This window comes from Crinia signifera, chromosome 12 (assembly GCF_055691185.1).
Source record: "Crinia signifera chromosome 12, ASM5569118v1, whole genome shotgun sequence".
Taxonomy (NCBI): domain Eukaryota; kingdom Metazoa; phylum Chordata; class Amphibia; order Anura; family Myobatrachidae; genus Crinia; species Crinia signifera.
The window spans coordinates 29,525,620-29,551,004 of NC_139228.1; the positions used below are offsets into that span (position 1 = coordinate 29,525,620).

At 45.6% G+C, this 25,385-nt stretch overlaps 2 protein-coding genes across 2 annotated transcripts in view; one reads left to right on the plus strand and one right to left on the minus strand.

Moving 5' to 3' along the window:
• The first annotated feature begins 836 nt into the window (after positions 1-836).
• FNTB (farnesyltransferase, CAAX box, subunit beta) lies at positions 837-23,880 on the plus strand. Its single transcript, XM_083166684.1, has 12 exons — positions 837-1,004; positions 8,742-8,806; positions 9,126-9,198; positions 9,552-9,643; positions 9,915-10,061; positions 12,213-12,296; positions 13,386-13,472; positions 14,866-14,995; positions 19,171-19,303; positions 19,984-20,095; positions 20,178-20,292; positions 22,505-23,880. The coding sequence occupies exons 1-12, from the start codon at positions 870-872 to the stop codon at positions 22,598-22,600; spliced, it is 1,269 nt and encodes a 422-aa protein (XP_083022810.1). The 5' UTR covers positions 837-869; the 3' UTR covers positions 22,601-23,880.
• Positions 23,881-24,083: 203 nt separating this feature from the next.
• Positions 24,084-25,385, minus strand: part of EIF2AK4 (eukaryotic translation initiation factor 2 alpha kinase 4) — a 77,829-nt gene continuing 76,527 nt past the window's right edge. The window contains exon 39 of the mRNA XM_083166683.1: positions 24,084-24,495. Within this exon, the coding sequence (XP_083022809.1) occupies positions 24,438-24,495 (58 nt within the window). The 3' untranslated portion in view covers positions 24,084-24,437. The remainder of the gene's footprint in view (positions 24,496-25,385) is intronic.

Here is a 25,385-nt window from a genome sequence, read left to right on the forward strand (position 1 = left end):
CTGGTTCTATTATGTTTGTGTATTTATTTATAATGATATGTTTAACCTTTTCCTGACCACTTATCTTATTTAAATGTTTGAAACAGCCTATACTATGGACCATCTGTACTGTTAAATATTAATACTGTATTCCATACAGTATCCAGTGTATAAAAAAGACAAAAAAACGTGCGTCCCCGGCCTCCCTGCTGAGCGCTGGTGCGTGCAGGGGTGTCCGTGCCGCCGGGGGAACCTGCGGCGCTGTTATTATGTGTAAGCTGGCCGCGGCCGGCGGGGTCCCTACAGTGAATAGAAAATAACTAGCGCTTCCCGCACGTTTTTTCACAGGTACCGTTCGCTTAATGCTGGGGGTGAGGGCGAACTGCCGCCCTCCAGGTGCCGTCGCCCTAGGCAAATGCCTAGAGCTGCCTAGTGGTGGCGCCGGCCCTGCGTAAGTAGGCTTTTAAATATATGTGACACCGCAAAGCCTCCTCGATTACTGTCTGTTGCCATAGGAACTAAGGGGGAGATTTATCAAGCCTTGGAGGGTTATAAAATGGAGAGATAAGTAGCAACCAATCAACGTCTGTCTTTTTTTTTTATTATTCAGTCTGCAACAGGGCAGTGAGGAACTGACTGGTTGCTACTTTATCTCTCTCCATGTTTGATACATCTCCCCCTATGTGCAACATAAACATGAGCACCATACGAGGCAGGATAACTATGTATTACACGTATTCTGTGACAGAGAAGATAACATTAAGTGACAGGCAGCGAGGGATTGAAGAATATATGTAATTATAGGCTCCCTACGCCCGGGCCTCTCCCTGCCGGGTGGGCGTGTCCCCGTTCGCGGAGTATGGCATAGTGAGCCCGCCGGGCCGCCGTAGATGGCAGCTCTGTCAGTGGGCGTGCTGCAGCCAGACATGGCGGAGGCTGGGGAAGTGCTGCGGTGTTCGCGAGAGGACCATGCCCGGGAGCGGCTACAGGATGACTCCATTCGCACGGAGACCTCAACAGAGCAGGTACCAGTCGCCAGCCTGACACGTCTCGGGCGGCAGCCGCGTTGTTGAGGGGGTTCTTTGTAACTTCCCCCTGACCCCACAACTTCTCAATGGAGGCGGTGGTGGGTTCCTGGCCATTCATTCCCTAGCTCAGTAGCCGGAGGCCGGCCCCGTGTACTTATGTACGTACAGAAAGTGTAATTCTTCCACTAAAAGTAACCACTACCTGCTGATCATGACTTCTGCTTTATAGTTTCTCATACCCGGTTCTCTGGACCCCAAAAAGCTAATGTTCCCAGGTATGCACAGAACCTGTGCACCTGCCAGGGGGTGAACTGACTAGTGTGTCAGTGAGCAACGACTACACTTGTGCTCCTGTCGGGGGTGAACTGACTAATGTGTCAGTGAGTAATGACTACACTTGTGCTCCTGTCAGGGGGGGGGGGACCTGACTAATGTGTCAGTGAGTAATGACTACACTTGTGCTCCTGTCAGGGGGGGGGGGGGCTGACTAATGTGTCAGTGAGCAATGACTACACTTGTGCTCCTGTCGGGGGGGACCTGACTAATGTGTCAGTGAGCAATGACTACACTTGTGCTCCTGTCAGGGGGGGGGGGGGGGGCTGACTAATGTGTCAGTGAGCAATGACTACACTTGTGCTCCTGTCGGGGGGTGAACTGACTAATGTGTCAGTGAGCAATGACTACACTTGTGCTCCTGTCGGGGGGGGGGGGGGAGACTGACTAATGTGTCAGTGAGCAATGACTACACTTGTGCTCCTGTCGGGGGGGGGGGGGGGGGAGACTGACTAATGTGTCAGTGAGCAATGACTACACTTGTGCTCCTGTCGGGGGGGGGGGGGGGACACTGACTAATGTGTCAGTGAGCAATGACTACACTTGTGCTCCTGTCGGGGGGACCTGACTAATGTGTCAGTGAGCAATGACTACACTTGTGCTCCTGTCAGGGGGGGGGGGGGGGGCTGACTAATGTGTCAGTGAGCAATGACTACACTTGTGCTCCTGTCGGGGGGGAACTGACTAATGTGTCAGTGAGCAATGACTACACTTGTGCTCCTGTCGGGGGGGAACTGACTAATGTGTCAGTGAGCAATGACTACACTTCTGCTCCTGTCGGGGGAGAACTGACTAATGTGTCAGTGAGCAATGACTACACTTGTGCTCCTGTCGGGGGGGAACTGACTAATGTGTCAGTGAGCAATGACTACACTTGTGCTCCTGTCGGGGGGGAACTGACTAATGTGTCAGTGAGCAATGACTACACTTGTGCTCCTGTCGGGGGGGAACTGACTAATGTGTCAGTGAGCAATGACTACACTTGTGCTCCTGTCGGGGGGGAACTGACTAATGTGTCAGTGAGCAATGACTACACTTGTGCTCCTGTCGGGGGGACGGGACACTGACTAATGTGTCAGTGAGCAATGACTACACTTGTGCTCCTGTCGGGGGGGGGGGGGGTGCTGACTAATGTGTCAGTGAGTAATGACTACACTTGTGCTCCTGTCAGGGGGGGGGGGTGCTGACTAATGTGTCAGTGAGCAATGACTACACTTGTGCTCCTGTCGGGGGGACGGGACACTGACTAATGTGTCCATGAATAATGACTACACTTGTGCTCCTGTTCGGGGGGGGTGGACCTGACCAATGTGTCCATGAGTAATAATTACACCTGTGTACCTGCTGGTGCACTTGGGCATGTGAAAACCATTGATACAAATTATACTGCTTTCACATTTTAAAATGCAGGGTCGCACCCATTCAGTCCCGGCAGGACCCTGCATTTTGGGATGTTAACATCCCCTCAGCGAACCAATCGTATTGCTGGTTCGCTGACTTCACCTGGGGGTGTGGCGGGGAGTCGGCGCATCATCGGGGGTGGGGGTGGAGGAGGAGGCAGCGCCTCCATAGTGTAAACAGGAAATGACCTGTATAACCTGTTCACACTGTGCAGCGACACGGCAACAAACTGGTAAGAACGCTGCTTTTTAAACCGGTTCTACAGTAATTGCCGTGTTGCTTTCCGTTTGCGGGGCATGGTAACCCCATTCACATCGCACTAATTACCGGGTCGAGCCGGCCAGAAACCAGCTTGTACCTGGTAATTAGTTGCGATGTGAAAGGGGTATTAGTTACTTGTGACACTTTTTGCCAGTCACAAGGTGGGGTTGTGCAAACTCTTCCCGCTAAACTTGCTCTGGGGTACTCTTCCATTAGGGTGGGTGGGCTAGGTATGGCCATTGATTTGAAATATTGATGGCATATGAGCAATAACAATTTTTTATTTTCATTGAGGGGGAGAACCAGATGGTTTCCTACCATAAATGATACAGCGCTACCAAATGTTTTTTACTTCGCCCCCTGGCAAGGGTGACAATCGATGGGTGAAACTATCAATGGTTCCCTTGCAGATGTTTCACACCATTGGGGTTAGCCATCAATGGTACCATCGATAGTGATGATCGATGGCTAACCCACCAATGGGTGGACTCCTGCTGCATATGATAGAGATAAGACAGGTCGTCATTGGTATAGGTCATAAAAGCAGCAGTTCCACATACAGGCCCTTATTCTGGTTGGTGCGGTAATATCCGCGTGCGTTCGTGCCGCCGATGTTTTGTGTCTGCGCATGTGCGAGCGGGGCGTACGGCCAAATCCCGCATGATATGTGAATACTCCAAACAGGGGGTGGAGAGGGGCGTGAAGGGCTGTTTGGGCTCATTACCATATGCATACGCCCCGCGTTTCATGGGCGTTCCCATGCAAACGCTGGGCGTATGTATGGTAATGCGGCCGTGACGCACGTGTAGGGGGTGGACATATGACATCGCCGGATGTCAGCTGCCCGCCCAGATCCTGCTTTTGCACGGAAAAATGTCCGTGTGGTCTGAGGTTGCGGGAGCTGGTGGACAACTCGGTCCTGCATTCGATGGTCTGCGACCATCGAATGATGGGGGAGGTTCCCTGAGATGGAGGAGGTGTATTCCACGAAAAATACACGTGCGGTCCGTTCGGCCAGCTTCTTACCGTGTACGGACGGAGTTGGCGATCCGTATGGAAGGCGGGGTTTCGCACGTACGGTCCTGGCCGCATATTCGGATCCGGCCGCACTGATCAGAATAAGGCCCACAATGTCAATAGCACATCCTGTATACTTTTTTTTATAGTATGCAACTGATAGTCATTGAAGTAGTCAGTTTGTAGCTTTGGGGGATGTGAAACCTGTTCTAATATTAGTTCATTTTTATTGTGGATGCATTTTAACATGATCTGAAAGCATCTTGTTTCATGTCAATAATAACCTAGTTAAAACTCTAAAACAAATCGGTTTTCGGCATGATGATGTCCGCATTCTTCCATTCACGTATAGTTGTCCCCAAAATTGAAATACTCTGTTTAAAATATACTGCTCATGTCTGCAAGTGTAAATCCCAAGCAAAGGCAGAAGGGGAGCGTGTCACAGGGAAAACACAGGTCTGATGTGCTTTTGAAAACCTCTGCTCGCTTAATAATGCCACTGTGGTTGCCATGGTAGTTGTATGATGCTGAAAAATCTTCAGAATTATGAATCAAATTAAGGAGAGAACAAACAAAAGCTTATTTTCCATGGTATTGCTGCTGTAAATTGTTTGTTTTTCTTGCAAGTTGATATAACTGCGGTTTCCCTGTTTTTAATTGAATTGAGCCCAATATGGATACGGTCCTTTGGTCTACAGTATGCTGGTTGACAAGCATTGGGTTGACGCCATTAGGTCGACATGGGTTCTAGGTGATTAGGTCGACAGTCAAAAGGTCGACTTGGGGTTTTTCACTGTTTTTTGAGCCGACAGGCAGTATTTCATGCCCGACCATCCACTAGGGGGTGGTGGGAGAATAAAACAGGGTGCCGATGCAGCGAGGCACCGTGCGCAAAGCATAGTGAGCGACGCGGTGCACTTCAAACTGTGTCCATGTCGACTGTGTCGACATTCGGGTACAAAAACAGTGAAAAACCCCATGTTCACCTAGACCCATGTCGGCCTAATGCTTGTCGACCAACATACTGTAGACCAGGCATGTCCAACGTTGGCCCTCCAGATGTTGTGAAACTACACATCCCAGCATGCTTTGCTGCAGTTTTGCTATTAGAGAATGCTAAAACTATTGCAAAGCATGCTGGGATGTGTAGTTTCACAACATCTGGAGGGCCAACGTTGGACATGCCTGCTGTAGACCAAACGATCCCAACCCGCCCAATATGGGATATGGCTGCATTCCAAAAAAATTCTTGTTTTTAACCCTTTGAGTGAATTTGTCAAAATTGGTGTGAAGATTGTTAAGCAAACATTTTTTTATTCATCATAATGACCTGTAATGTTTACCTTTTTATATATAGGAAATGTCATCTTTTTTTTTTTTTTTGTACACGTTTTTTTATTTGAATTTATATAACAAATGTGAGCAACGCTGCCATTTTTAACAGATATTTTGCACATCCCAGAGGTTTGCACTTAAAGGGTTAAATAGCTATATACGGGAGCAACATAATAAGAATGTGAAAGGGGCATAAGGGGATCATGTAGGGATGCCAATCCCAAAGCATTTTTTTCAGTCCTGGAATTCGGGTTTGAAAAATGCCCATTACCATGATCCCGGGATTGGCTTCCCTAATAAAAATAAAAAAGCCGCCCCGGCTGTCCCACATATGTACTTACATGTGCGGGTTGGCGATGGAGGCGGGCGATGTAGCCAGGGTGAGTGGGCGGGCTGTTGGAGAGGGGACGGCAGCACGCCCGGGATGTGGCGGGCTGTGCTGCTGTGTGGCCTGCGCTGTCATCACGCTGCACAGAGCCGCACTGCCCGAGAGGGGAGAAGCCGGGCAGCATCTGAGCACCCGCTCAGACGCTGCCCGTCATAATCCCGGGGTTGGTAACCCAGTTGGCCACCCTAGGCACATGGTGCTGTTCTGTAAAAACAATTAAATTCCTCACAACACAATTTATTTCCCCACATGCATGTTAGCTGCAGGACAGATTGCAAAAATAACTGAATCGCTGCAGGCATTGATCCCAACGCTTTAGAAGAGTGGTAAACATCGCTGGTGATTGAGACATCTCGCCCAGAATCTGCTAGCAAGGCGAAGATGTTGCTGAACACCAGAGGCATCTTACAGGGTATGGCCAATTAGATGCAAAGGGTCCGAGTTGCTGTCACCTTAGCTTCTTATTGTCAGCAAAAGTGATGTATCTTGCCCCCCACCCCCTTCACAGCCCGAATTCACTCCAAAGTACTCACTGCCACGAGTTATGTAACTCACACCCAATTGTAATGCCCCTTTTAGAGTAGGGAAAGTGTAGGGTATGGGTCTTTAATCAACAAGAGGAAGGTCGACATGCACCAATGTTGACACCTCTGAAGTTCGACATTGGGTTAGGTCGACATGGCCACTTTTTTTGTCCCGAATGTCGACATGTACACCGTAGCATTGCACCGTGTTCCCTCGCATAGCTCATAGCACTTTGGGCACGGTGCCTTAGCTACGCTTGGCACACTATTTTATTCTCCTGTCACCCCTTATGGATGGTAGGGCATGAAATATCGCCTGTCGGCACAAAACAAGCGAGTGCATGTGTCAACCTAATGACCCTGTCAACCTGCAGAGGTGTCAACCTTGGTGCATGTTGACCTTCGCTTGTCAACCTCCTATCAAAGTTATCAGCTTCTCATTCCCACAATCATCTGGTTATCATTCATTATCACCATACCACCGCACCACCCCATACCACCGCACCACCCCATACCACCGCACCACCCCATACCACCGCACCACCCCATACCACCGCACCACCCCATACCACCGCACCACCCCATACCACCACACCACACCATACTACCGTACCACACCATACTACCACACCATACTACCACACCACCCCATACTACCACACTATACTACCACACCACACCATACTACCACACCACCCCATACTACCACACCATACCACCAAACCACACCAGAAAGGAGCTTACACATTATTTTACTTGAGATACTATTCTCTTAATACAGGTTTATAGGTCACAGACAATGTCTAGGTAGACGGCCGATGGCAGACATGCACTAGGCCGACTATGACAAAGGCTCGGAATTAACAAAAGGGTGACATGCTCTAGGTCGATGCAAGCAATATGTCGACGTAAAAAAGATCTACATATGAAAAGGTTGATATAAGATTTTCAGGTTGTTTTTTTTTTTTGCCGTCCGTGTGGACACCAGAGCACGGGGGCCCCCAATTAGTGATGCACGTACCCTTCGTGGCTCGCCACTCGCCATGTTTCAGGCCAGGTTACTCCTTCTGCTGCTTTCAGCGCACTTCAGTATTCCCAGTCCATGCGTGATGGTAGAGCATGAACACTCATGTCGGCCATTGCTTGTGAGGACCTTTTGTCAATGGCGACCTGCTGCTTATCGTCCTATTGTCTGTCTAGACATATTCTGTGAGCTGTCCGAATACCAGCCCATGGCTCCCCGCAAGGTGGATGGATGCTCTGTTCACATGAGCCAACAACAAATGCTTCCTTAGCATCTGTATTACAGAAGCCCTGGCTGAAAGCCACACACCTGGCAAGCATTAAAGGGACACCAGCCATGTGTAAAGCCCCATACACATTGGGCAACCCTGGCCGCAGCTGATATAGGTTTATTATGATATTGGCCGCGGGTGGCCGATATTGAGTGCACACACTGAACGATAACAATGACGTTCAGTGACACCAAGGGGACCTGAACATACTATAGCCAAATTGACTTGCATGTTCAGTAGATGGGAGGGGCCCCCAACAATGCGTGGGATTGCACATCGTTAACGATATTCACGCTAGACAATAGTTTAAGCTCTCGATCAGACATTTCTGCTACTGTACAGACCTAGCTAGTGTCTGTTGCCTGCAGTACTGAGGGGATAATGCGCTGACCGTGCTTATATTGTATATGGTGACTTACCTGCTTCCAGCTTTATCAAGTGTCAACTTTGATGTCGGCATTATGAATATTGACATTGTCATTTTTGACTACATCCCCTCTTTCTTTGGGCCGTATATAATTGTCTTATCGCACACCACGCTTCGGGCTCGCTGCAGTCGCCACACTATCTAAAGTCAACTCCACGCCGGCATGGATAGTGGGGGTATTAAAAGGTCGGAGGACGCGTACCGCCGCCCCTCGCGGGCTCGCTGCGCTCACCACGCTTCGGGTTGGCGTTGGTACTGGGGGTGGCGTGGGTGTAATTTTAACATTGTAAGCACCCATTACAGGGCTTATATAATTAATAAGCACCCATTAGGGTGCTTATACAATTTAAAATCGTATACCATTGTATATGGCATACAATGCAATGTTATACAATTTAAAATCATATACCATCTGGTGCCATCGCGCAACATCGCATTGCATAATATTGTATGGCTTATGGTATGCGATGGGCGCCGTGCTAGGAAACAAGTACCGCAATTTGTTTCCGCGCTGGTCGAGCCCAGTAACGACTGGTTTAGCCGCACACAGCACAGGGTGTATATTGTATCGGTGCTCTCATCTTGCCTGTGTTCAGAAGGGAATTTTTTTATATTTGAATGTAGTATTTGTGTGCATTGTCCCAGTGTGTTCCATATCAGTGTCTTATTTGCCTCTGTGCGCACTACTTTATATGCATATTTGGCTGACTGCCGTCCTGTAATGATGATTTTTTTTTACTCCTCTGTTGACAGAAAAAAGTGGAGAGTTCTGTGGGCGCCATCTTCACTGCAGTCAGGAACAGCCGAGAAGTCATTGAGTGAGTGATGCTAAAGTGGGAGTAATTGTAGTCGTACCAAGGGGGGGGAACATCTGTATCTTGTATTGCTGTGCACGCATGTAGTGAGTAGGGAAACGCCTGTTCATTCATCAACCCCACATTGGGTTGAAATCTACTCTCCGATAGTTCTAAAAGTCACAGGGAAGTTATTTAAAAAAGAAAGCAATGACATTTTGTTTTACAATCTGAGTGAAGCCACATTTGTTGATGGTAGTGTGCCCACAGACCTGAACTGATAATGTTATTTAACTCTCTCTCGCTCTCAATATATATACACCATTATTTTTGTGGTTTCCAGACTCCGCCTGGAGAGGGAGCTCCACTCTCACTACCTACGGAAAGGACTACAGCAATTGTCTGATTCCTATGAGGTAATACATGCAATTTAATGGGAACAAAAAAGTAAGCGATGCAATTCTGTGGTTCACAATATTTAATGTTCTGTGTGGGCTGATGCAGTAACTGAATTGGATTCCAAAAACACTGGCGGAAAGTCAGGCTCAAGTCATCCGTTTTACCAGAAAGATAAGTATCTTATTAAAAATCATTCAGGTGATTTTTTGATCAGGGCACATTCAATATGTCGACCCTATTTAAATCGACCACTGAAGGTCGACACAAGCACCAGGAAGACAATGGGAAGGTCTGCATGAGGTTCTATTACAGTGGGAATATTGCGGCTTAAACGCACCAACTACATCCAACATGTTTTTGTTTTTTTAAGTGCCTAGATGCCAGCCGTCCCTGGCTATGCTATTGGATTGTACATAGTCTGACTTTACTAGATGAACCCATTCCTGAATCTGTGGCATCAAAGTGAGTATATTTTTTGTCACATTGTACAAGAGCCGATGTTAACTTGGACTTATTAAAGTGAATAGTGATAGCATATCGTTTACATATTGAATAGAAATCTAGTATTTCAATATAACAACTCCCCCATGTGCTGCTCTCAAGGTAGACACAGATCAACATGAATATCTGGAGTTTGTTTATGAAGTAACCACACAAGTTGTTTTTTTTTTTTTGTTGTTATATCTTGATTGGTTGGTTTTAAAGCCCAATCTCGTCTGTCTGTCCGCTATAGCATTTGCCAGTTTCTTGAACATTGCCAGACTTCTAGTGGGGGTTTTGCTGGTGGCCCCAGCCAGCAGGCTCATCTTGCACCCACGTATGCTGCTGTTAATGCTCTATGCACCATCGGGACAGAAGAAGCCTACAGCGTCATAAATAGGTATGTGTGTTGTATGGAAATGCGAGCGCCGGTTTTCGCACTGCTTCGATATTACTACGCGTAGTTATGGTTTGTGATAGCAAACTCCATCGCTTACAGTGTGTTATTATTGAAGGCAAATGCGACTGGAAGGTTTTTCGAGAAATCTGCAAATTGCACAGAAAGCTTCTTAGTAACTGCTTCCCATGGAATTGACATAAGGTTGTGTGGCTTGTTGAGCATAGTATTATTCTTTACATAGTGGGGTTAACTGTAGGCAGGGCTATTTTTGTGCAGGCTCTAGCAGGAACTGTGGCCCTTATTCTAGTTCACTCTTTCTGACAAAATATTTCTTAGATGGACAAAACCATGAGCACTGCAAGGGAGGCAGGTGTAAAACCCCACCCAAATCTAATTATCTCTGCACAAGTAACACCTGCCTCACCTGCAGTGCACATGGTTTTGTCCATCTAAGAAATATTTTGTCAGAGTAAACTAGAATAAGGGCCACAGTTCCTGCTAGAGCCTGCACAAAAATAGCCCTGACTGTAGGCGTGCCCAGCAGGCTAGGTGGTGACATTACAGGTGGTACCATTTGTTCATCAAAGTTAAAAATGCCATTTTCCTTATAGTAAATTAGTGATGCTGTCAGCAGTATATATTAGACAGGACCAGTTTTTTTTTTTTTTTTATTTAGAATGTAACTAGAAAACCTACACATTTGTTTATCAGTAATATATACAGGGCTGCATAGATGGGTAATGGGATGGCATTAAAATGCAGTTAATGCATCAGGTATTTACCTTGTTCTGTGACTTATAGAGGGCAATTTACTAAGCTGTGTATTCTACTTCACATGTGATGTTGCTATGGCCAACCAATCAGAATCTACTTATTTATTTAGCACCCTCTAGGGGATAGTAAACATGGTCTGATTGGTTTCCCATAGCAACATCACATGTGACGTAGAATACAAATCTTGGTAAATTTCCCCCATAGTCTGATTTCATCCTCTCACCTGCCTTAAGCTGATTACACACTGACAGATTTGTCCGTCCAATCTGTCTGGTGGGATCAAAATTCGGGAATGTATGACAATCAACCATTTGCTCCCAAATGCTGGAAAATGCACAAAAACGATTGTTTGGATAAATTTGTTAAATCAAATGGATTTAACGTATTAAGCTAGGTACACATATATACAATCGTCGGGCCGTTCTTCCAATCTGGGGGCAAACGGCCGTTCAATTGTATAGGTGTGTACGCTGTCCCAATTGCTGCTGTGCGATCGATAAACGGCCAAAAACGCTCTTGGTCGGTCGGTCGAAGGTTCTTTGCTGCTTAATATTTCATCCGACAGGACGGCTCCATATCGGAACAAAAGTGAAGTGTGTACGCATGTTCGATCGATATGCTTGACAGTTTGACAAAGCACGGTGGTATGCTGCATTATGAGAGACCCTGTAACCCTTTGCCTGCTGTTTTAACTAATGTGTGTTTAATGCCTCACTGCCCAACACTTTAGAGGCATCACTTTAAGACATTAATCAATGTTGAAGTTTTAATAGAGTGTGCTGGAAGCTCTTTGCAGGGCACCATAACACACTATTAAAACTTCAACATTGATTAATGTCTTAAAGTGATGCCTCTAAAGTGTTGGGCAGTGAGGCATTAAACACACATTAGTTAAAACAGCAGGCAAAGGGTTACAGGGTCTCTCATATACTTCTTCTTGCGATTGTTTGGACGGGAGTACATCGGACGTCGCAAGTAAAATTGTACATATGTGTACGCGCAGAACGGTCGTATGTTTTGGACGGCCGAACGTGTATTCGGTCGATCGAACGGTCGCAAGAAAAATGAAATTGTACATATGTGTACCCAGCTTTAGCCTGAATGGCCATTGTCTGCTTTCCACACATCACTAGATTTAGATTTTTGTTCCCACCAGACAGACTGAGCAGATAAATCTATAGGTGTGTACCCAGCTTAAGAGATCTTGACTACAATGATTTTCTGTGTCTCTGTGCAGCTCACTATATGGAATGTGGGGAGGGCATCACCTGATCCTTGAGCCATATGAGTGTGACCCCTAATGTCGCCCCCACCCCCTCCCCTTTCCGTCTTACAGTAATTTTTGCTCCTACAGAAACGTTGCTTTTGTTTTAACAGAGAAAAACTGCAGGAATTTCTCTACTCATTAAAAAAACCTGACGGCTCTTTCAACATGCACTTTGGTGGAGAAGTGGATGTCAGGTCAGATGTGATGCACTTTAAATTGCTTTATAAAAATAATTTTCTCTTGAACTAGAATGTTTGTGCGGAACGGACAGCCTTTGGGGGGGGGATTGAGCATGTTCTGCAGACTGACAGCTACCACCTCAGATGCTGCCGATTTTAAACACCTGTTGCTTCCTGTAAATGGTGACTTTCTGGATCCTCATTGTGGCTTTTCATTCAAGTAAAGGTCCATACACACTGGGCAATTATGCTCAGTGTGTATGGACAGTGATGACCGCCGCCATCGCTGAGGGGAAAGCCGCTCAGTGCATACACACTTTCCCCCTGCCCAACCTGGTCAGCGGGGGGGCTTTGCTAGTATTACCAGCAGATGAACGGCTTTCCCGGTGATGATGCGGGAGCGCGCAGCAGCGCTCATCGCTGGGGCATACACACTGGGCGGCTTTGAGCTGAAAGCCACTCACACCTGCTTTTTTGAGCGGCTTTCAGCTCAAAATCGCCCAGTGTGTATGGGCCTTAACAGTGTTCAATAATTTAACATTTTACATTATAAATGGCTAAATTGTATATAGACCACCTATCTTGATCTACGCTTTGAAAAATCTATATCCTTATAAAGGCACTATAATAAAACATATATATTTGATTACTTTTTTCTATTAAGTTAATAAATAGAAATCCATTCCAGTTCACCTTGGTGACCATTCTTAGCCATGTGGTTCTGCACAACCTGTCTCCTCTGTAACACTCGCCCCCTGCACATTCCTGGCCTGTGCACTGAGTAGCTCCTACACACGGCTTTAATCCCATAAAGGTTCTTTTCACTCGTCTGCAAGACCAAACCCTGCAGCGATCTTCTGCCAAGAAATCCGCTCAAAGCAGATTCCGTCTGTTTCTTCCACAATTGAATGGTTCCCAGCAATGTTAGACAGAGCTGATACTAGGCACCCAAGATGTTACTACACAGTGTTCCTGATGTAGTGTCTGGGCTCCTCTTGTATCTGTCCTGCTTCCAGCCAGTGTTGTGTGTGTCTGTTATTGATCACTTGATGTTTAATTTGATTGCTATTTGTTCTAATAGCCTGGTTTATATTTTTACTCTAGGAGTGCTTATTGTGCTGCCTCTGTGGCATCATTGACCAATATTATGACCCCCAGGCTGTTTGATGGCACTGCCGAATGGATTGCCAGGTATGGACATAGATTGTGTTTCCTTAAGATGCAGATAGATATATATATATATATATATATATATATCTATGTGATACTGGTTACAGTGTATGCATGTAATCAGGAGTCCTGTTATTATGCAGTTTATAATCCCCATATATACCAATGTACAGATCTAGTGCATTGAGGGTTAATTGATTAAACATGCAAAGACATCATTTAGAACGCACACACACTATATATTATTTTTGGTATGTCATAAACAGGGTAGTCTGTACTAATCTGTTGTGAAGGGAGACTGCATGCCCTGTCCAATAGGGTGATGTCACTTTTTATGTGATCCGTAACAATTTGTCAGAAATGTCGCATTGCGTGTCCTTTTCCTGTAATTGCGATGTGAGTCGCGTTCCAATGCGCATCGCAATCGCAGATATAACCGGCTGCATCAACAGGCTGTTCTATTGGTTCCTGCAGCCGTGACTCTCTCATGATACATCTAATAAATAAAGGCTGCATGCAATGTACCGGATGAGTTGGCAGGGTATCGTACGAGAGGTAATGCTTGGGATACCTTGCAGTAGTGCAGGGGTGGCCAAACTGGTCCTCGAGATCTACCAACGGTCCACGTTTTCCAAATCGCCTATCTGGTGCAGAGCTGTAGTCATTACTAACTGTCACATTTCCCAGATCCCCTAGCTGGTGCACAGCTGTAGTCATTACTAACTGTCACATTTTCAAACCAGCTGCATTCTTTCCTACTATAGATCCACAGGTTGCCTGGAAAACATGCACCGTTGGTAGATCTTGAGGACAGGTTTGACCACCCCTGCAGTAGTGGATGAGGTGCCTTAAGGGGGTATTGAATCTGTGCTGATGTTTCCGACAGTTGGGAACATCAGCACTTTTTGACAATTTTCGGTATATTTACATTAAAACTATTCAATTAAAGTGTTGACTTTTCAATTGTCAGAAAAATTGGCGTGGTTGGAAAGAAACGTGGATTGACTATTTACTCCGCGATCCACGGTTTTAGTTGAAAATGCGGCTGTTTGCAACTATTTACAGCAGATTTCATTGAAGTCAAATTTGTATCAGCAGAAAAGCCATCAGAAAATGGCCACATTGAATAGGCTTGTCCAGACTTTATAACTAGCTGGACAGGACTGACTACCTCCCTACTAATAATAATTCCTTCTCTGGGAGACTGCTGTCTTATGGGAAAGACTGTTAATTCCCACGTATCCTGGCAAACACTTCACAGGTGCTTCACATGGGTGTGATCGATGAGGTACTGGGAGGAGGTTTTGTGTTTGGGCCAGTGCTTACAATTACGTGTTTACACACACACTCACTTATATTTTAGTAACACATGCCCCTGCATCTCCACTAGATGTAACACAGATTGTTATTGCAGGTGCCAGCTTTGGGAAGGTGGCATTGGTGGCGTCCCAGGCATGGAAGCACACGGTGGCTATACGTTTTGTGGATTGGCAGCATTAGTCATTTTGAAGCGGATGCATCTATTAGATTTAAAGAGCTTGCTGGTGAGTGTTGGCTTTAGATCCAGCTATTTCCCTGATGCCCTGCATTAAAGGGTCTGAGTTCACCCATCTGTGCAGCATACATTATAAGCTTGGTCTATATTCTTGGGGGCTGGCAAACCTTTGGCACTCTAGCTGTTGTGAAACTACACATCCCAGCATGCATTGCCATAGTTTTGCGATTAGGGAATGCTACAACTATCAGGGCATGCTGGGATGTGTAGTTTTACAACAGCTGGACAGCAACAGGTTGCATTTGCCATGGTTCTTGGTATAAAGGTACGTCCATGTTTTTTTTACCGAATGTGGACTTGGACACCGTCTAAGTTTACCGCTGCGCTCGCAATGCTTCGGTCACGGTGCTTCGCTGTGCTCAGCACACTATTCTGTTCTCCCTCCATGCCCTAGTGCAGTGATTTTTAACCTCTTTACCTTGTGACACACTAAATAAGAATTTAAAATTGGCAAGGCACACCATTGGCCACTACAGGAAAAAAAAACTTATTGGCCCCCATATAAAAATGAGATTTATGTCTTACCTGTTAAATCTCTTTCTTCAAGGACGTCAGGGGCCACAGGGATTACAGTGGGTAGAGAGTGAGGTCACGACCTTTCCAGCACCAGAAATGATAAAACTTTGGTACTTGTTTCCTAGCATGGCCACCCCAATTTGCATCGGGGTGGTCGTGTCGGAAAAATTGCGTCGGTCGCATCGCATGCGATGCGACCGACCCGATTTTTACATTGAATCAAATGTGAATAGGGTCCCTGGGACCCTATTTTACATTGGATTCAATGTAAAATATTCCCCAGACCCCCAATTTTACCCCCTCAACGCCGCCACCCCACGATTGACGCCAACCCGAAGTGTGGCGAGCGCAGCCTGCCCGTCCTCCGACCTTTTCATACCCCTACTATCCACGTCGGCGTGGAGTTGAGAATATAAAGCGTGGCGAGCGCAGCGAGGGGGCGCGTATAACTTCACAGTATACGCGTACGCTCGCCACGCTTCGGGCTCTTTATATTCTCAACTCCACGCCGACGTGGATAGTAGGGGTATAAAAAGGTCAGAGGAAGCGCACCGCCGCCCCTCGCGGGCTCGCTGCGCTCGCCACGATTCGGGTTGGCGTCAATCGTGGGGTGACGACGGGGCCATATACAATGTGAAATGGGTCATATTGGCCCATTTCACATTGTTTCCTATGTGAGATGGACTTAATCAAGTCCATCTCATCTTGTGCCATTATAATGGCACAAGACCGACGCGATGCTCCCGATTTCAATGTTAAAAAATATTTTAACATTGAAGCCTATGGCAAAATCGCGGCCATCGCGTCGGGGGCCATGTTAATGGCCGCGACCGTCGCGATGCCCCCGATTTTGCCTTTTGACGGTAAAATGGACCTGATTTCAAAGGAAATCTGGTCAATCGCGGGCATCGTGTACTTTAACTTTAAGGTACACGATGCCCGCGATTGTGACTGTTCTAGGAAACAAATACCAAAACTTCTGACTGCCTAGAGACAATCACACTGGTCCCCACAGGTTAAAAAAAAAAAAACAAAAAAAAACAGGCATCCATTCATCTCCTCCCAGTCCCCGCTGCTGTCTGCAGTACTATGCAGGCTGTACGCGGGACGATGCGGTCCGGAGGCATGGGCTCCACTATTGGTGGAAAAGAGTCCCGGGGTCAGACAACCCAGGTTTCACATTTACAAGGCCCCTGACGTAGGGGATGCCCCATGTCCGACCCTGAGCATTTGCGTTTTTTTTTTGCCCCATTTACACCAAGCCCCGGCATGGTGTGGAGCAGTAATAACCCGTGTCGAGGCTCTGGTGTAAAAGGGGTAAGAAAGAGTTCTCTCTTTGCATTTCCCACCTTTTGAGTACATACTATTAAACTTTGGGGAACACCTGCAGCATTATTTACACTGTGTATCCTGATAACTGGATAATGGACTTCCATTACATTTACCTTTCCTATTTCTAACTGTATCAGCAGTGCTGCGGGAGTACTATATACACACTGACTGGTATCGTTCACCATGTCTGTCTGTCAGTTACATCATCCGCTCCATACATTATATTGTCTGATTGAGCTATATGTACAGATGACGGTAGCATTAACAAACCGCACGCATAGTTAATGATACTGTGCATACACACTGGCCGATGTTCTGCGATGCATTAGCAATATTAGTATTGTGTATTTTACTTATGTATTACCCAGTGTGTACAGCGTTAGTTATTTCTAGTACCACAAATGATTTCCAGAGTAATGGGCCTAGCGCCGCTGACCGCTGGTAAGATAATTCAAAAGAAAGGGGAAAGTCTGTATGGGGGACACAAATAACAGTAACTTTCAATGGGTTAGTTAATACAATGTTCTACTTACAGATGGAGCGCCTCTCGCTCAGTGCCAGGGCTCGACAAAGTTGGGGGGGAGATATGTCAATCGCACAGATAGGTATCTAAATTAATTTTCATAAGAGGACCCTCCTGATTACCAATAATTTTTACAGTAATTCATCCAGTAAATGAGGGTGTGCTACCTTAGGCATTAGGAATTACAAGAGTTAGAGGAAAGAAAAGAATGCCTCTTGCTGGTGCACCTAAGAATTTAACTCATAATATATACCGTTTATTGGGTATATGTTAAAAATTTATAGCGAAATAAAACCAAGACATACAAAAATCACAAACATTTAATAAAGAGGGGAAGTATTCCCCTGACTCAGTGTGACCCCCAAGTTCCCAGTATCCCCTGTGTATAGGTGTTTCTAAACAGTATGCAGCCGCGAAGAGAGTAAAGTGCTCTCAGGTGGAGAGAACTGATGATACAGACTTTCTCCTATTGTTTACTGTAACGGTGAGAGTGACAGTTTTCGTACTAAGAGGACTAGCGGTACAGTCGCTCTCGTGTAATAGACGGGACGAATACCCGTCCAGGGCCGTCCTCTAATGCTCGTACCGAGAGGATTAGCGGTATAGTCGCTCTCGCGTAGTGGATGAGGCGAACACCCGTCCAGGGCCGTCCTCTGGTGTTGCTGCCGTGCGGCTGCAGGCAGTCACTCTCACTTCTCAGGTTTGAGCGCTGGTGAACTACGTTAGAGGTGTGCAGACTAGCACTTGCCTCGTTCATCCAGACAGCTCAAGGAACGTCAAGTCTGGCGCCAGACTAACGTGTAGTCACGGTGTGGACCGGTGACTATAATCGCGCTGCGGTACAAATCAGAATATAAACATTGTATGTGGGGAGGGGAAGAGGGGGATTTAGAACACACTGAGTGTGTTAGTCGGTCAGCGTACGCTTCGCTGTAAAACGCTTCCACTACGCGAGAGCGACTATACCGCTAATCCTCTCGGTACGAGCATTAGAGGACGGCCCTGGACGGGTATTCGTCCCGTCTATTACACGAGAGCGACTGTACCGCTAGTCCTCTTAGTACGAAAACTGTCACTCTCACCGTTACAGTAAACAATAGGAGAAAGTCTGTATCATCAGTTCTCTCCACCTGAGAGCACTTTACTCTCTTCGCGGCTGCATACTGTTTAGAAACACCTATACACAGGGGATACTGGGAACTTGGGGGTCACACTGAGTCAGGGGAATACTTCCCCTCTTTATTAAATGTTTGTGATTTTTGTATGTCTTGGTTTTATTTCGCTATAAATTTTTAACATATACCCAATAAACGTTATATATTATGAGTTAAATTCTTAGGTGCACCAGCAAGAGGCATTCTTTTCTTTCCTCTAACTCCAGTGCCAGGGCTCACCAGACCGCTCCCTCTGGTGAGCCGGCGCTCCATCTGGCTGGGACGCGCATCCCAGTTAACGTGCAGGCTGAGGCGCGAACCATGCCAGTCTCCTCTGCTTCAGGGAGGAGGAGAGCTCTGGTTGAAGGAGATGCATGTGCGTCTCGTGCGCGCGGAACCCCTTCCGGCGGGGGCTGGCGAATGCGCCAGCCCCTGCCTGAATGGCAGAGGCTGCATCTGTACATGATGGAAATTGTTGCTATATTGCACTTACAATACAATATTTATACATAGATCTATTTATTTTTTGTTTGGCACAGGGAGTTGTGCTTGTAATGGATGTATATCTATACTATCAGTTTAGTATAGGATTTCTGTAGTGCTATCTTGGTTGCTGACATATTTTTATTTTTCTTTAAGCGATGGGTTGCATTTAGACAGATGAGATTTGAAGGTGGATTTCAAGGCCGCTGCAATAAGCTGGTGGATGGCTGCTATTCCTTTTGGCAAGCTGGTTTAATGCCTCTCCTTCATAGAACCTTGTATGCAGAAGGTAAGGACATGAGTTATCTCCGATAGCATTTACCACGATGCCTAACCACGGTAGTGAATAGGATAAGCTGTGTGAATGTGTAGAAGCCCTGAGCTATCTGCGGTTACTAAGGAACGGGTGGCCTATCCCCTCTGGCCGCGTAGGGTAACTGCTAGCCAATCAGGGGCAGCATTGAAAGACCTCCCACTCATGGTTACAGCAGCAGCTTGGCAGTTACACACAGGTTATGGGCCCTAAATGTAGGCCAATATTCTGGCATTTTCTGAGTGATTTTACTAAATCGCTCAGAAAATGCCTGTAAATCGCTGTGTGTGTGTGTAGATTACACATCGATTTAAATGCGTGGCCCCCCTGGTCTGAATCTGGTGGTGATAAATAACCTGCACCCAGGTTTTTATATGGTTGGGGCCAGTGTTCAATGGAGAACCCTGACACTTCGCTCAGCACACGGCGCTCTGCAGCATTGTGTGCTGAGAGAGACCGAGCGATCTGAACGAAGTAGCTGCGCTCAGAACGCTTGTAGGCCCATTACAATAGTGTTCACAATCAAAGGGGATCAGTAAAGAGCCCTGGGGTGGGAAATATTCCTAAATTGTAAAATAAAACTAATCTATGACCCTTGAAGGCGTAAGCGAATACATGCGGCTAATGTTTAGACTTTGACTCAATGACTTTTGCAGGGGATCCGGCTCTTAGCCATACAAACTGGATGTTTAACCAGGAAGCTCTGCAAGAATACATTCTCCTGTGCTGCCAGTGTCCTAGCGGTGGGTTATTAGATAAACCTGGAAAGTAAGTCATGCCAAGTTAACTAGATCTTATTCAGATGGACTTATTTCGCTATATTTATGTACTTTTTTTATGTTTATAAAAGGTCAAGAGACTTCTACCATACTTGTTACTGCCTGAGTGGGCTGTCTATAGCACAGCATTTCGGCAGTGGTGAAATCCTCCATGAAACCGTTATTGGAGTACCAGAGAATTTATTGGTGAGTTGTTATATCTATTAGGTTCTAGTCCATAGTAGTGTGGCTGCAAGTTCACATAGGTCAGGAAGACCGCTGCTTCTCTTTCCTTATACAGCCTGTGTATAGCCCATGGCATGGTCTTGCTTGGTATGATGTGATGTCAGCATGGCAGGTGACATGTTGGTACCAACCTAGCGCTATAGAAAAGTAATAGATTTGCTGCAACATGTTGTACTATAATGCTACTTGTATGTACAAAGACAGTATGTACAGCGGCATACTATGTGTTCTACTTCTTGTAAATGACCCCCCCTGCCCTGCCCCAGCCATATCGGGAGAACATTCCACAGTTCATTGGGTACTTGTGGACTTTCACGGCTCCCATCGTATGGCACATGTAGTGGCATGCGATTTTTGCCGTTTTTATGCATTTTTTTTTTTTTTTAAATAGCATGCAATCGCATGCGATTTTTAACAGAAATGCATTGAAATTAGTATCAAACATGTTCAATGGCCCCCAAATGTCATTTTTCAGGCTGTACCACACCCACTATCAATGCGAACCCGAAGCGTGGCGAGCGGCGGTGGCGGTACGCATCCTACGACCTTTTCATACCCCCACTATCCACGTCGGCATGGAGTTGAGAATAGAAAGTGTGGCGAGCGCAGCAAGCCACCGAGCCCGAAGCGTGGCGAGCCGCGCGGACACCTGTGAAGCCCGCGAGGACACGTATACCTGTGAAGGTATCAGTGTCCCCTCGCGGGGCTCGCCACGCTTCGGACTCAGTGGCTAGCTGCGCTCGCCACACTTTCTATTCTCAACTCCACGCCGACGTGGATAGTGGGGGAATGAAAAGGTTGTAGGACGTGTACTGCCGCCCCTTGCGGCCACGCTTCGGGTTTGCGTTGATAGTGGGGTTGGTACAGCCTGAAAAATGACAGTTGGGGGCCATTGAACATGTTTGATACTAATTTCAATGCATTTGGATGCATTTCTGTTAAAAATCGCATGCAATGCGATGGACATCGTGGGAGCCGTGATTGTCCACAAGTACCGTTCATTGAATTAGTCACCGAAGCACAGGAGAGGCAGCCATTTTGTTGATAGATAATATTTATGATTGGTTGGCTAAAAATTACTGATGTCACTAGTCATTTAGGAGTAAATATTGTATCATGACTTCAACCCGCAAAATGGCTGCTTTCAGTGTGTGAAAGTACACGGATATGTTTACATGCATTTTGTGTACTAGGTCTGTGTTTCCAAATGGCATTTCTTGGAGCACTTGCACTGGATGCCTGGGTTGGTGTGGTCAGAGATGAATTCAATTTATTGATGGTCAATGTAATAGGCAAAATCAGTCCTTGTGGCTTCCAGTCATAAAACATTTAGACGCTAAGGAGGCTAAACAATAAACTTAATACTTTTTTTTCTCCATAAAAAAAAAAATTGGCCTACAGATGCAGTGCAAAAAACTGATACTCTAGTGTGTTGTGATTTAAAAGATTTAGGGCACTTCTTGCACCAACATTTTGTATGTCTAGGCCTCATTGTAATGTCCTGCTTATACTGAAATATTACTGACGGTAGTGTCTGGTTACACTTCAGTTTTGTCAATTTTCCCATCATGCACTGGGTCCACGTATACCTGGACGGGGGGATATAAATCTGTGACTAGCGAAGCGAGCGTACAATGCAGCTAAAATAAAATTACCTACACCTACGTGAATTACAGATAAAATAAAAAACGTTGAGGACATCTAACAACTACCGCCCTCACCGTACATCACATCCCGTAAACAAAACCAAAGGTGATCTAGTCTCTACCCATTACAAATATTAGTTGATCTGCAGATATTTCTCCCAGCATGTACCCAGTCTAATAGGGCCTACACAAGGTGCTATGGCAGCTTTGTGCTGAGTGATCCAGTGATGTGTGCTTTGAAATATCCAGCCTGGTGATAGCGACATGCAGGGCATCGTAATCCCTAATGGTCCCACACACACACACACAGCAATTTTGTACTGAGCAATTTAGTCTAATTGCTTAGAAAATAGCCAAAAATCACATGTGTGTGTGTGTGTAGGACCCGTTACACTTCAAATAAGTAAGCCAGCTGCTGCTCATTAGCACAGGCCTGGGCTACAGGAGGGGGTGTAGTACAGTATATATTCACCCACATCTATTGGAAGAATTCTGAATTATCTAAACTTTTTTTTTCCCTCTGACAGAAACCTACACATCCAGTATATAACATTGGACCTGATAAAGTAGCCAGTGCCATCATGTATTTCATGCAGAAAGAGATTCCAGACATGACCAACTGAACGCTAGGAGACTGGCTGTAAGACTGATGACCCTGCACTTAGTGTATATGCCACCAGCCACTTCCTCCCGCTTGTGAAAGGGCTGTACAGTGACCTGGTATATTACTGCTTTTTCTGTCTGCAGAGAACCATCACAGCCAGTGTGATGGGGTTATTTATAACGGCAAGTTCATAGTCTCCCTAATCTAATCCACCCTTTTCTATTAATATGCATTAAACTGACAGTCTGACCCAGAACTTCTGTCGCACTATATGAGGGGATTGCGGATCAGAATACTCTTACTACAGCTATGGATGTAGTGCTCTGAACACCAAATATTCTAGCGTGGAACAGGATTGGTAATGTATAGGAGTGCTGTCTGATCGATATATGACTAAAGTATTTCCCTCTGATGTCATAGATGACCATTGTAATGGGGTGCCAGTCATTGTTATCCTAGTCTAACCATCTCCAGCACAGTGATCAGTAAACCTAAAGGGGCGCTTATTGTTTTTCTAACCGTTTCTGCTCCTTTTAAATATACTGGTGGGTGAACAGTTACCAATCTAAAACTAGAACGTACTGTTTAATGCACTCATGTATGTTCATGATATTGTTTGATGTCTAATTCTCTCTAAAGGTATTTATTATCCATCCTGGTAAAAGTTCAGCAGTGGTTACTATGCAAACTCATATGGTCCAACGTTCTGGCCAGGCACATGTGTTGTGTCATAAGTGTGATATAACTAGTCTGCCCAGGATGTTCCCCAAGCTTCATACATTTACCCCAGTGCTCAGAAGTGGGATCTACAGTATCCCCATAAAGAACATTCTATGCAAGGTGATTATGCTCCAGCAAATCAGCCACAGTCAATTTACATATTGGAGCTGATTGGCTGGAGCATTCTCACCTTGCATATAACGTTCTTTATGGGGATAGATCCATTTACCCCTCTGGGGCAGATTTATTAAGCACGGTGAAGTGATAAAGTGGCTGTTTTTTTTTATCACCGGCCAATCAGCTAGCTGTGGAGTTACAGGCTTGGTTTGAAAAACGACAGGTAGGAGCTGATTGGCTGGTGATAAAAACCACTTGTCACTTCACCGAGCTTAATAAATCTACCCCTGAGTTCTGTAACTCTCCTTAAGGAATATTTCATGTTTGAAACTTGGTTTTGCATTTTGCTTTCCTCCTTTAATAATTTAAATGTGTTCTATTTATTTTTCTAATGCTACTTCATCTGACTGCACTGCTCCTACAGGTCAGATTACAATATTCAAATAAACTAAATGAAAACTTTATTGCATCTGTTTCCTACTATATACAACCACACCTGCTACATTTTTGTTGTACTGCAGTTCTAGTGTATGACTGTGGTTTCCAGGCAACATCCAGTCTGGGCACGTGCATAAGAGTGCTGTAACATAGTGTAGATAGATAGCTAGCTCCCTGGGTTACACAGGTTATATACAAATTTCTAACAAAGCAGAAGAAGAGAACAATACTTTTTAAACAATTGTTTTATTCATTGCATATCCTAGAACCAACATTTAAATATGTCCTGGTCAAAGTCGATTATAATTGGTCCATATGTTTTGTGGCCGACATGATCCTGTTTGAGGTCATGGGAATGTATATAAAAAAATAGGTTTGTAAATAAAATAAAAATCATTTACACCCTGGTTTGGGAGGAAATGTTCACAGTTATAGGACTTGGAATCTGTCCTGTCCATTTGCTTGAGTCAACGAATACTGATGGCACCTCAGTTTTGCAATACAAACATTTGTTTCCTCACCCCCATAACGGCAGCATTTCTGTAGTTGAAGATAAGGTCTTCCTCAGCGGTAGGTATTTGCTAAAAAAGAATCCTGTAATAATCCTCCCGATAGCTGTACAGCACAAGCACTGGTATCCTAAAAACACAATAGTATAAAGACATTAATACCCATTTTAGACTTGCGGGGTGCAGCAAATTACCAGGTTAAAAATGTCAACCCGGTAATTTTGCTGAATTACAATGGATATTTCTTCAGTTTAAAAGTGTCGGCCCTTGTAAAACGCAGAGTTGACCTGTGATTAAAGACCCGGGTTGACCCCTTTACACTGAACAAATTACCGGGTAGAACCGCTTCACCCAGTAATTTTACTGTTCAGTGTAATACCTTATTTACACCAAAACAATAAGCCAAGTCAACCTGGGTCAATGCTTGGTGTAAATAAGGTTTAAAAAAAAACACACCAAGGTCATGTTACCCAGCAACTCAACCCAGGAAGTTTTCCGGATTGAACGCAGATGAGACCCAGGTTGAGGGGCAGTGTAAATGGGTAACCCAGTTCTTCCGACCAGGGACCCATTTCCACCACTGGGGGAGTCTGGGTCACAGCATCCTGCAGTCAGTCTAGAGGTTCGGCAAGGGGGCGCGTACAGCCGCTGCTGCTTTACTATTCGGACAGCACTGGAGGAGGAACATGGATGCCTGTATGTAGCATGGACTGAGATTGCCTAAAAGTTTCTAGCGTGTTAGTTGCATGGCATTGGTCCCGGCTGGAGGTTTTCCCAGTGTTTGGAGATTAACATCTCCAAGCACCAGCTCAGGACCTGCCCACATAAAAAGGGGTCAACCGCTGGGCATGGACCAAAGCAGTTATAGCAATCAAAAATATAAATACTACACAGCTATTTTGATAGCGAAATCAATCTTTGCAATTGGTTTAGTAAATAATAGAATCTCAAACTCTGTCCTCATGACCCCAAAGTGTATTTTTTTTCCAGGTCACTTATTTTAGACTCACAAGTGAAGTA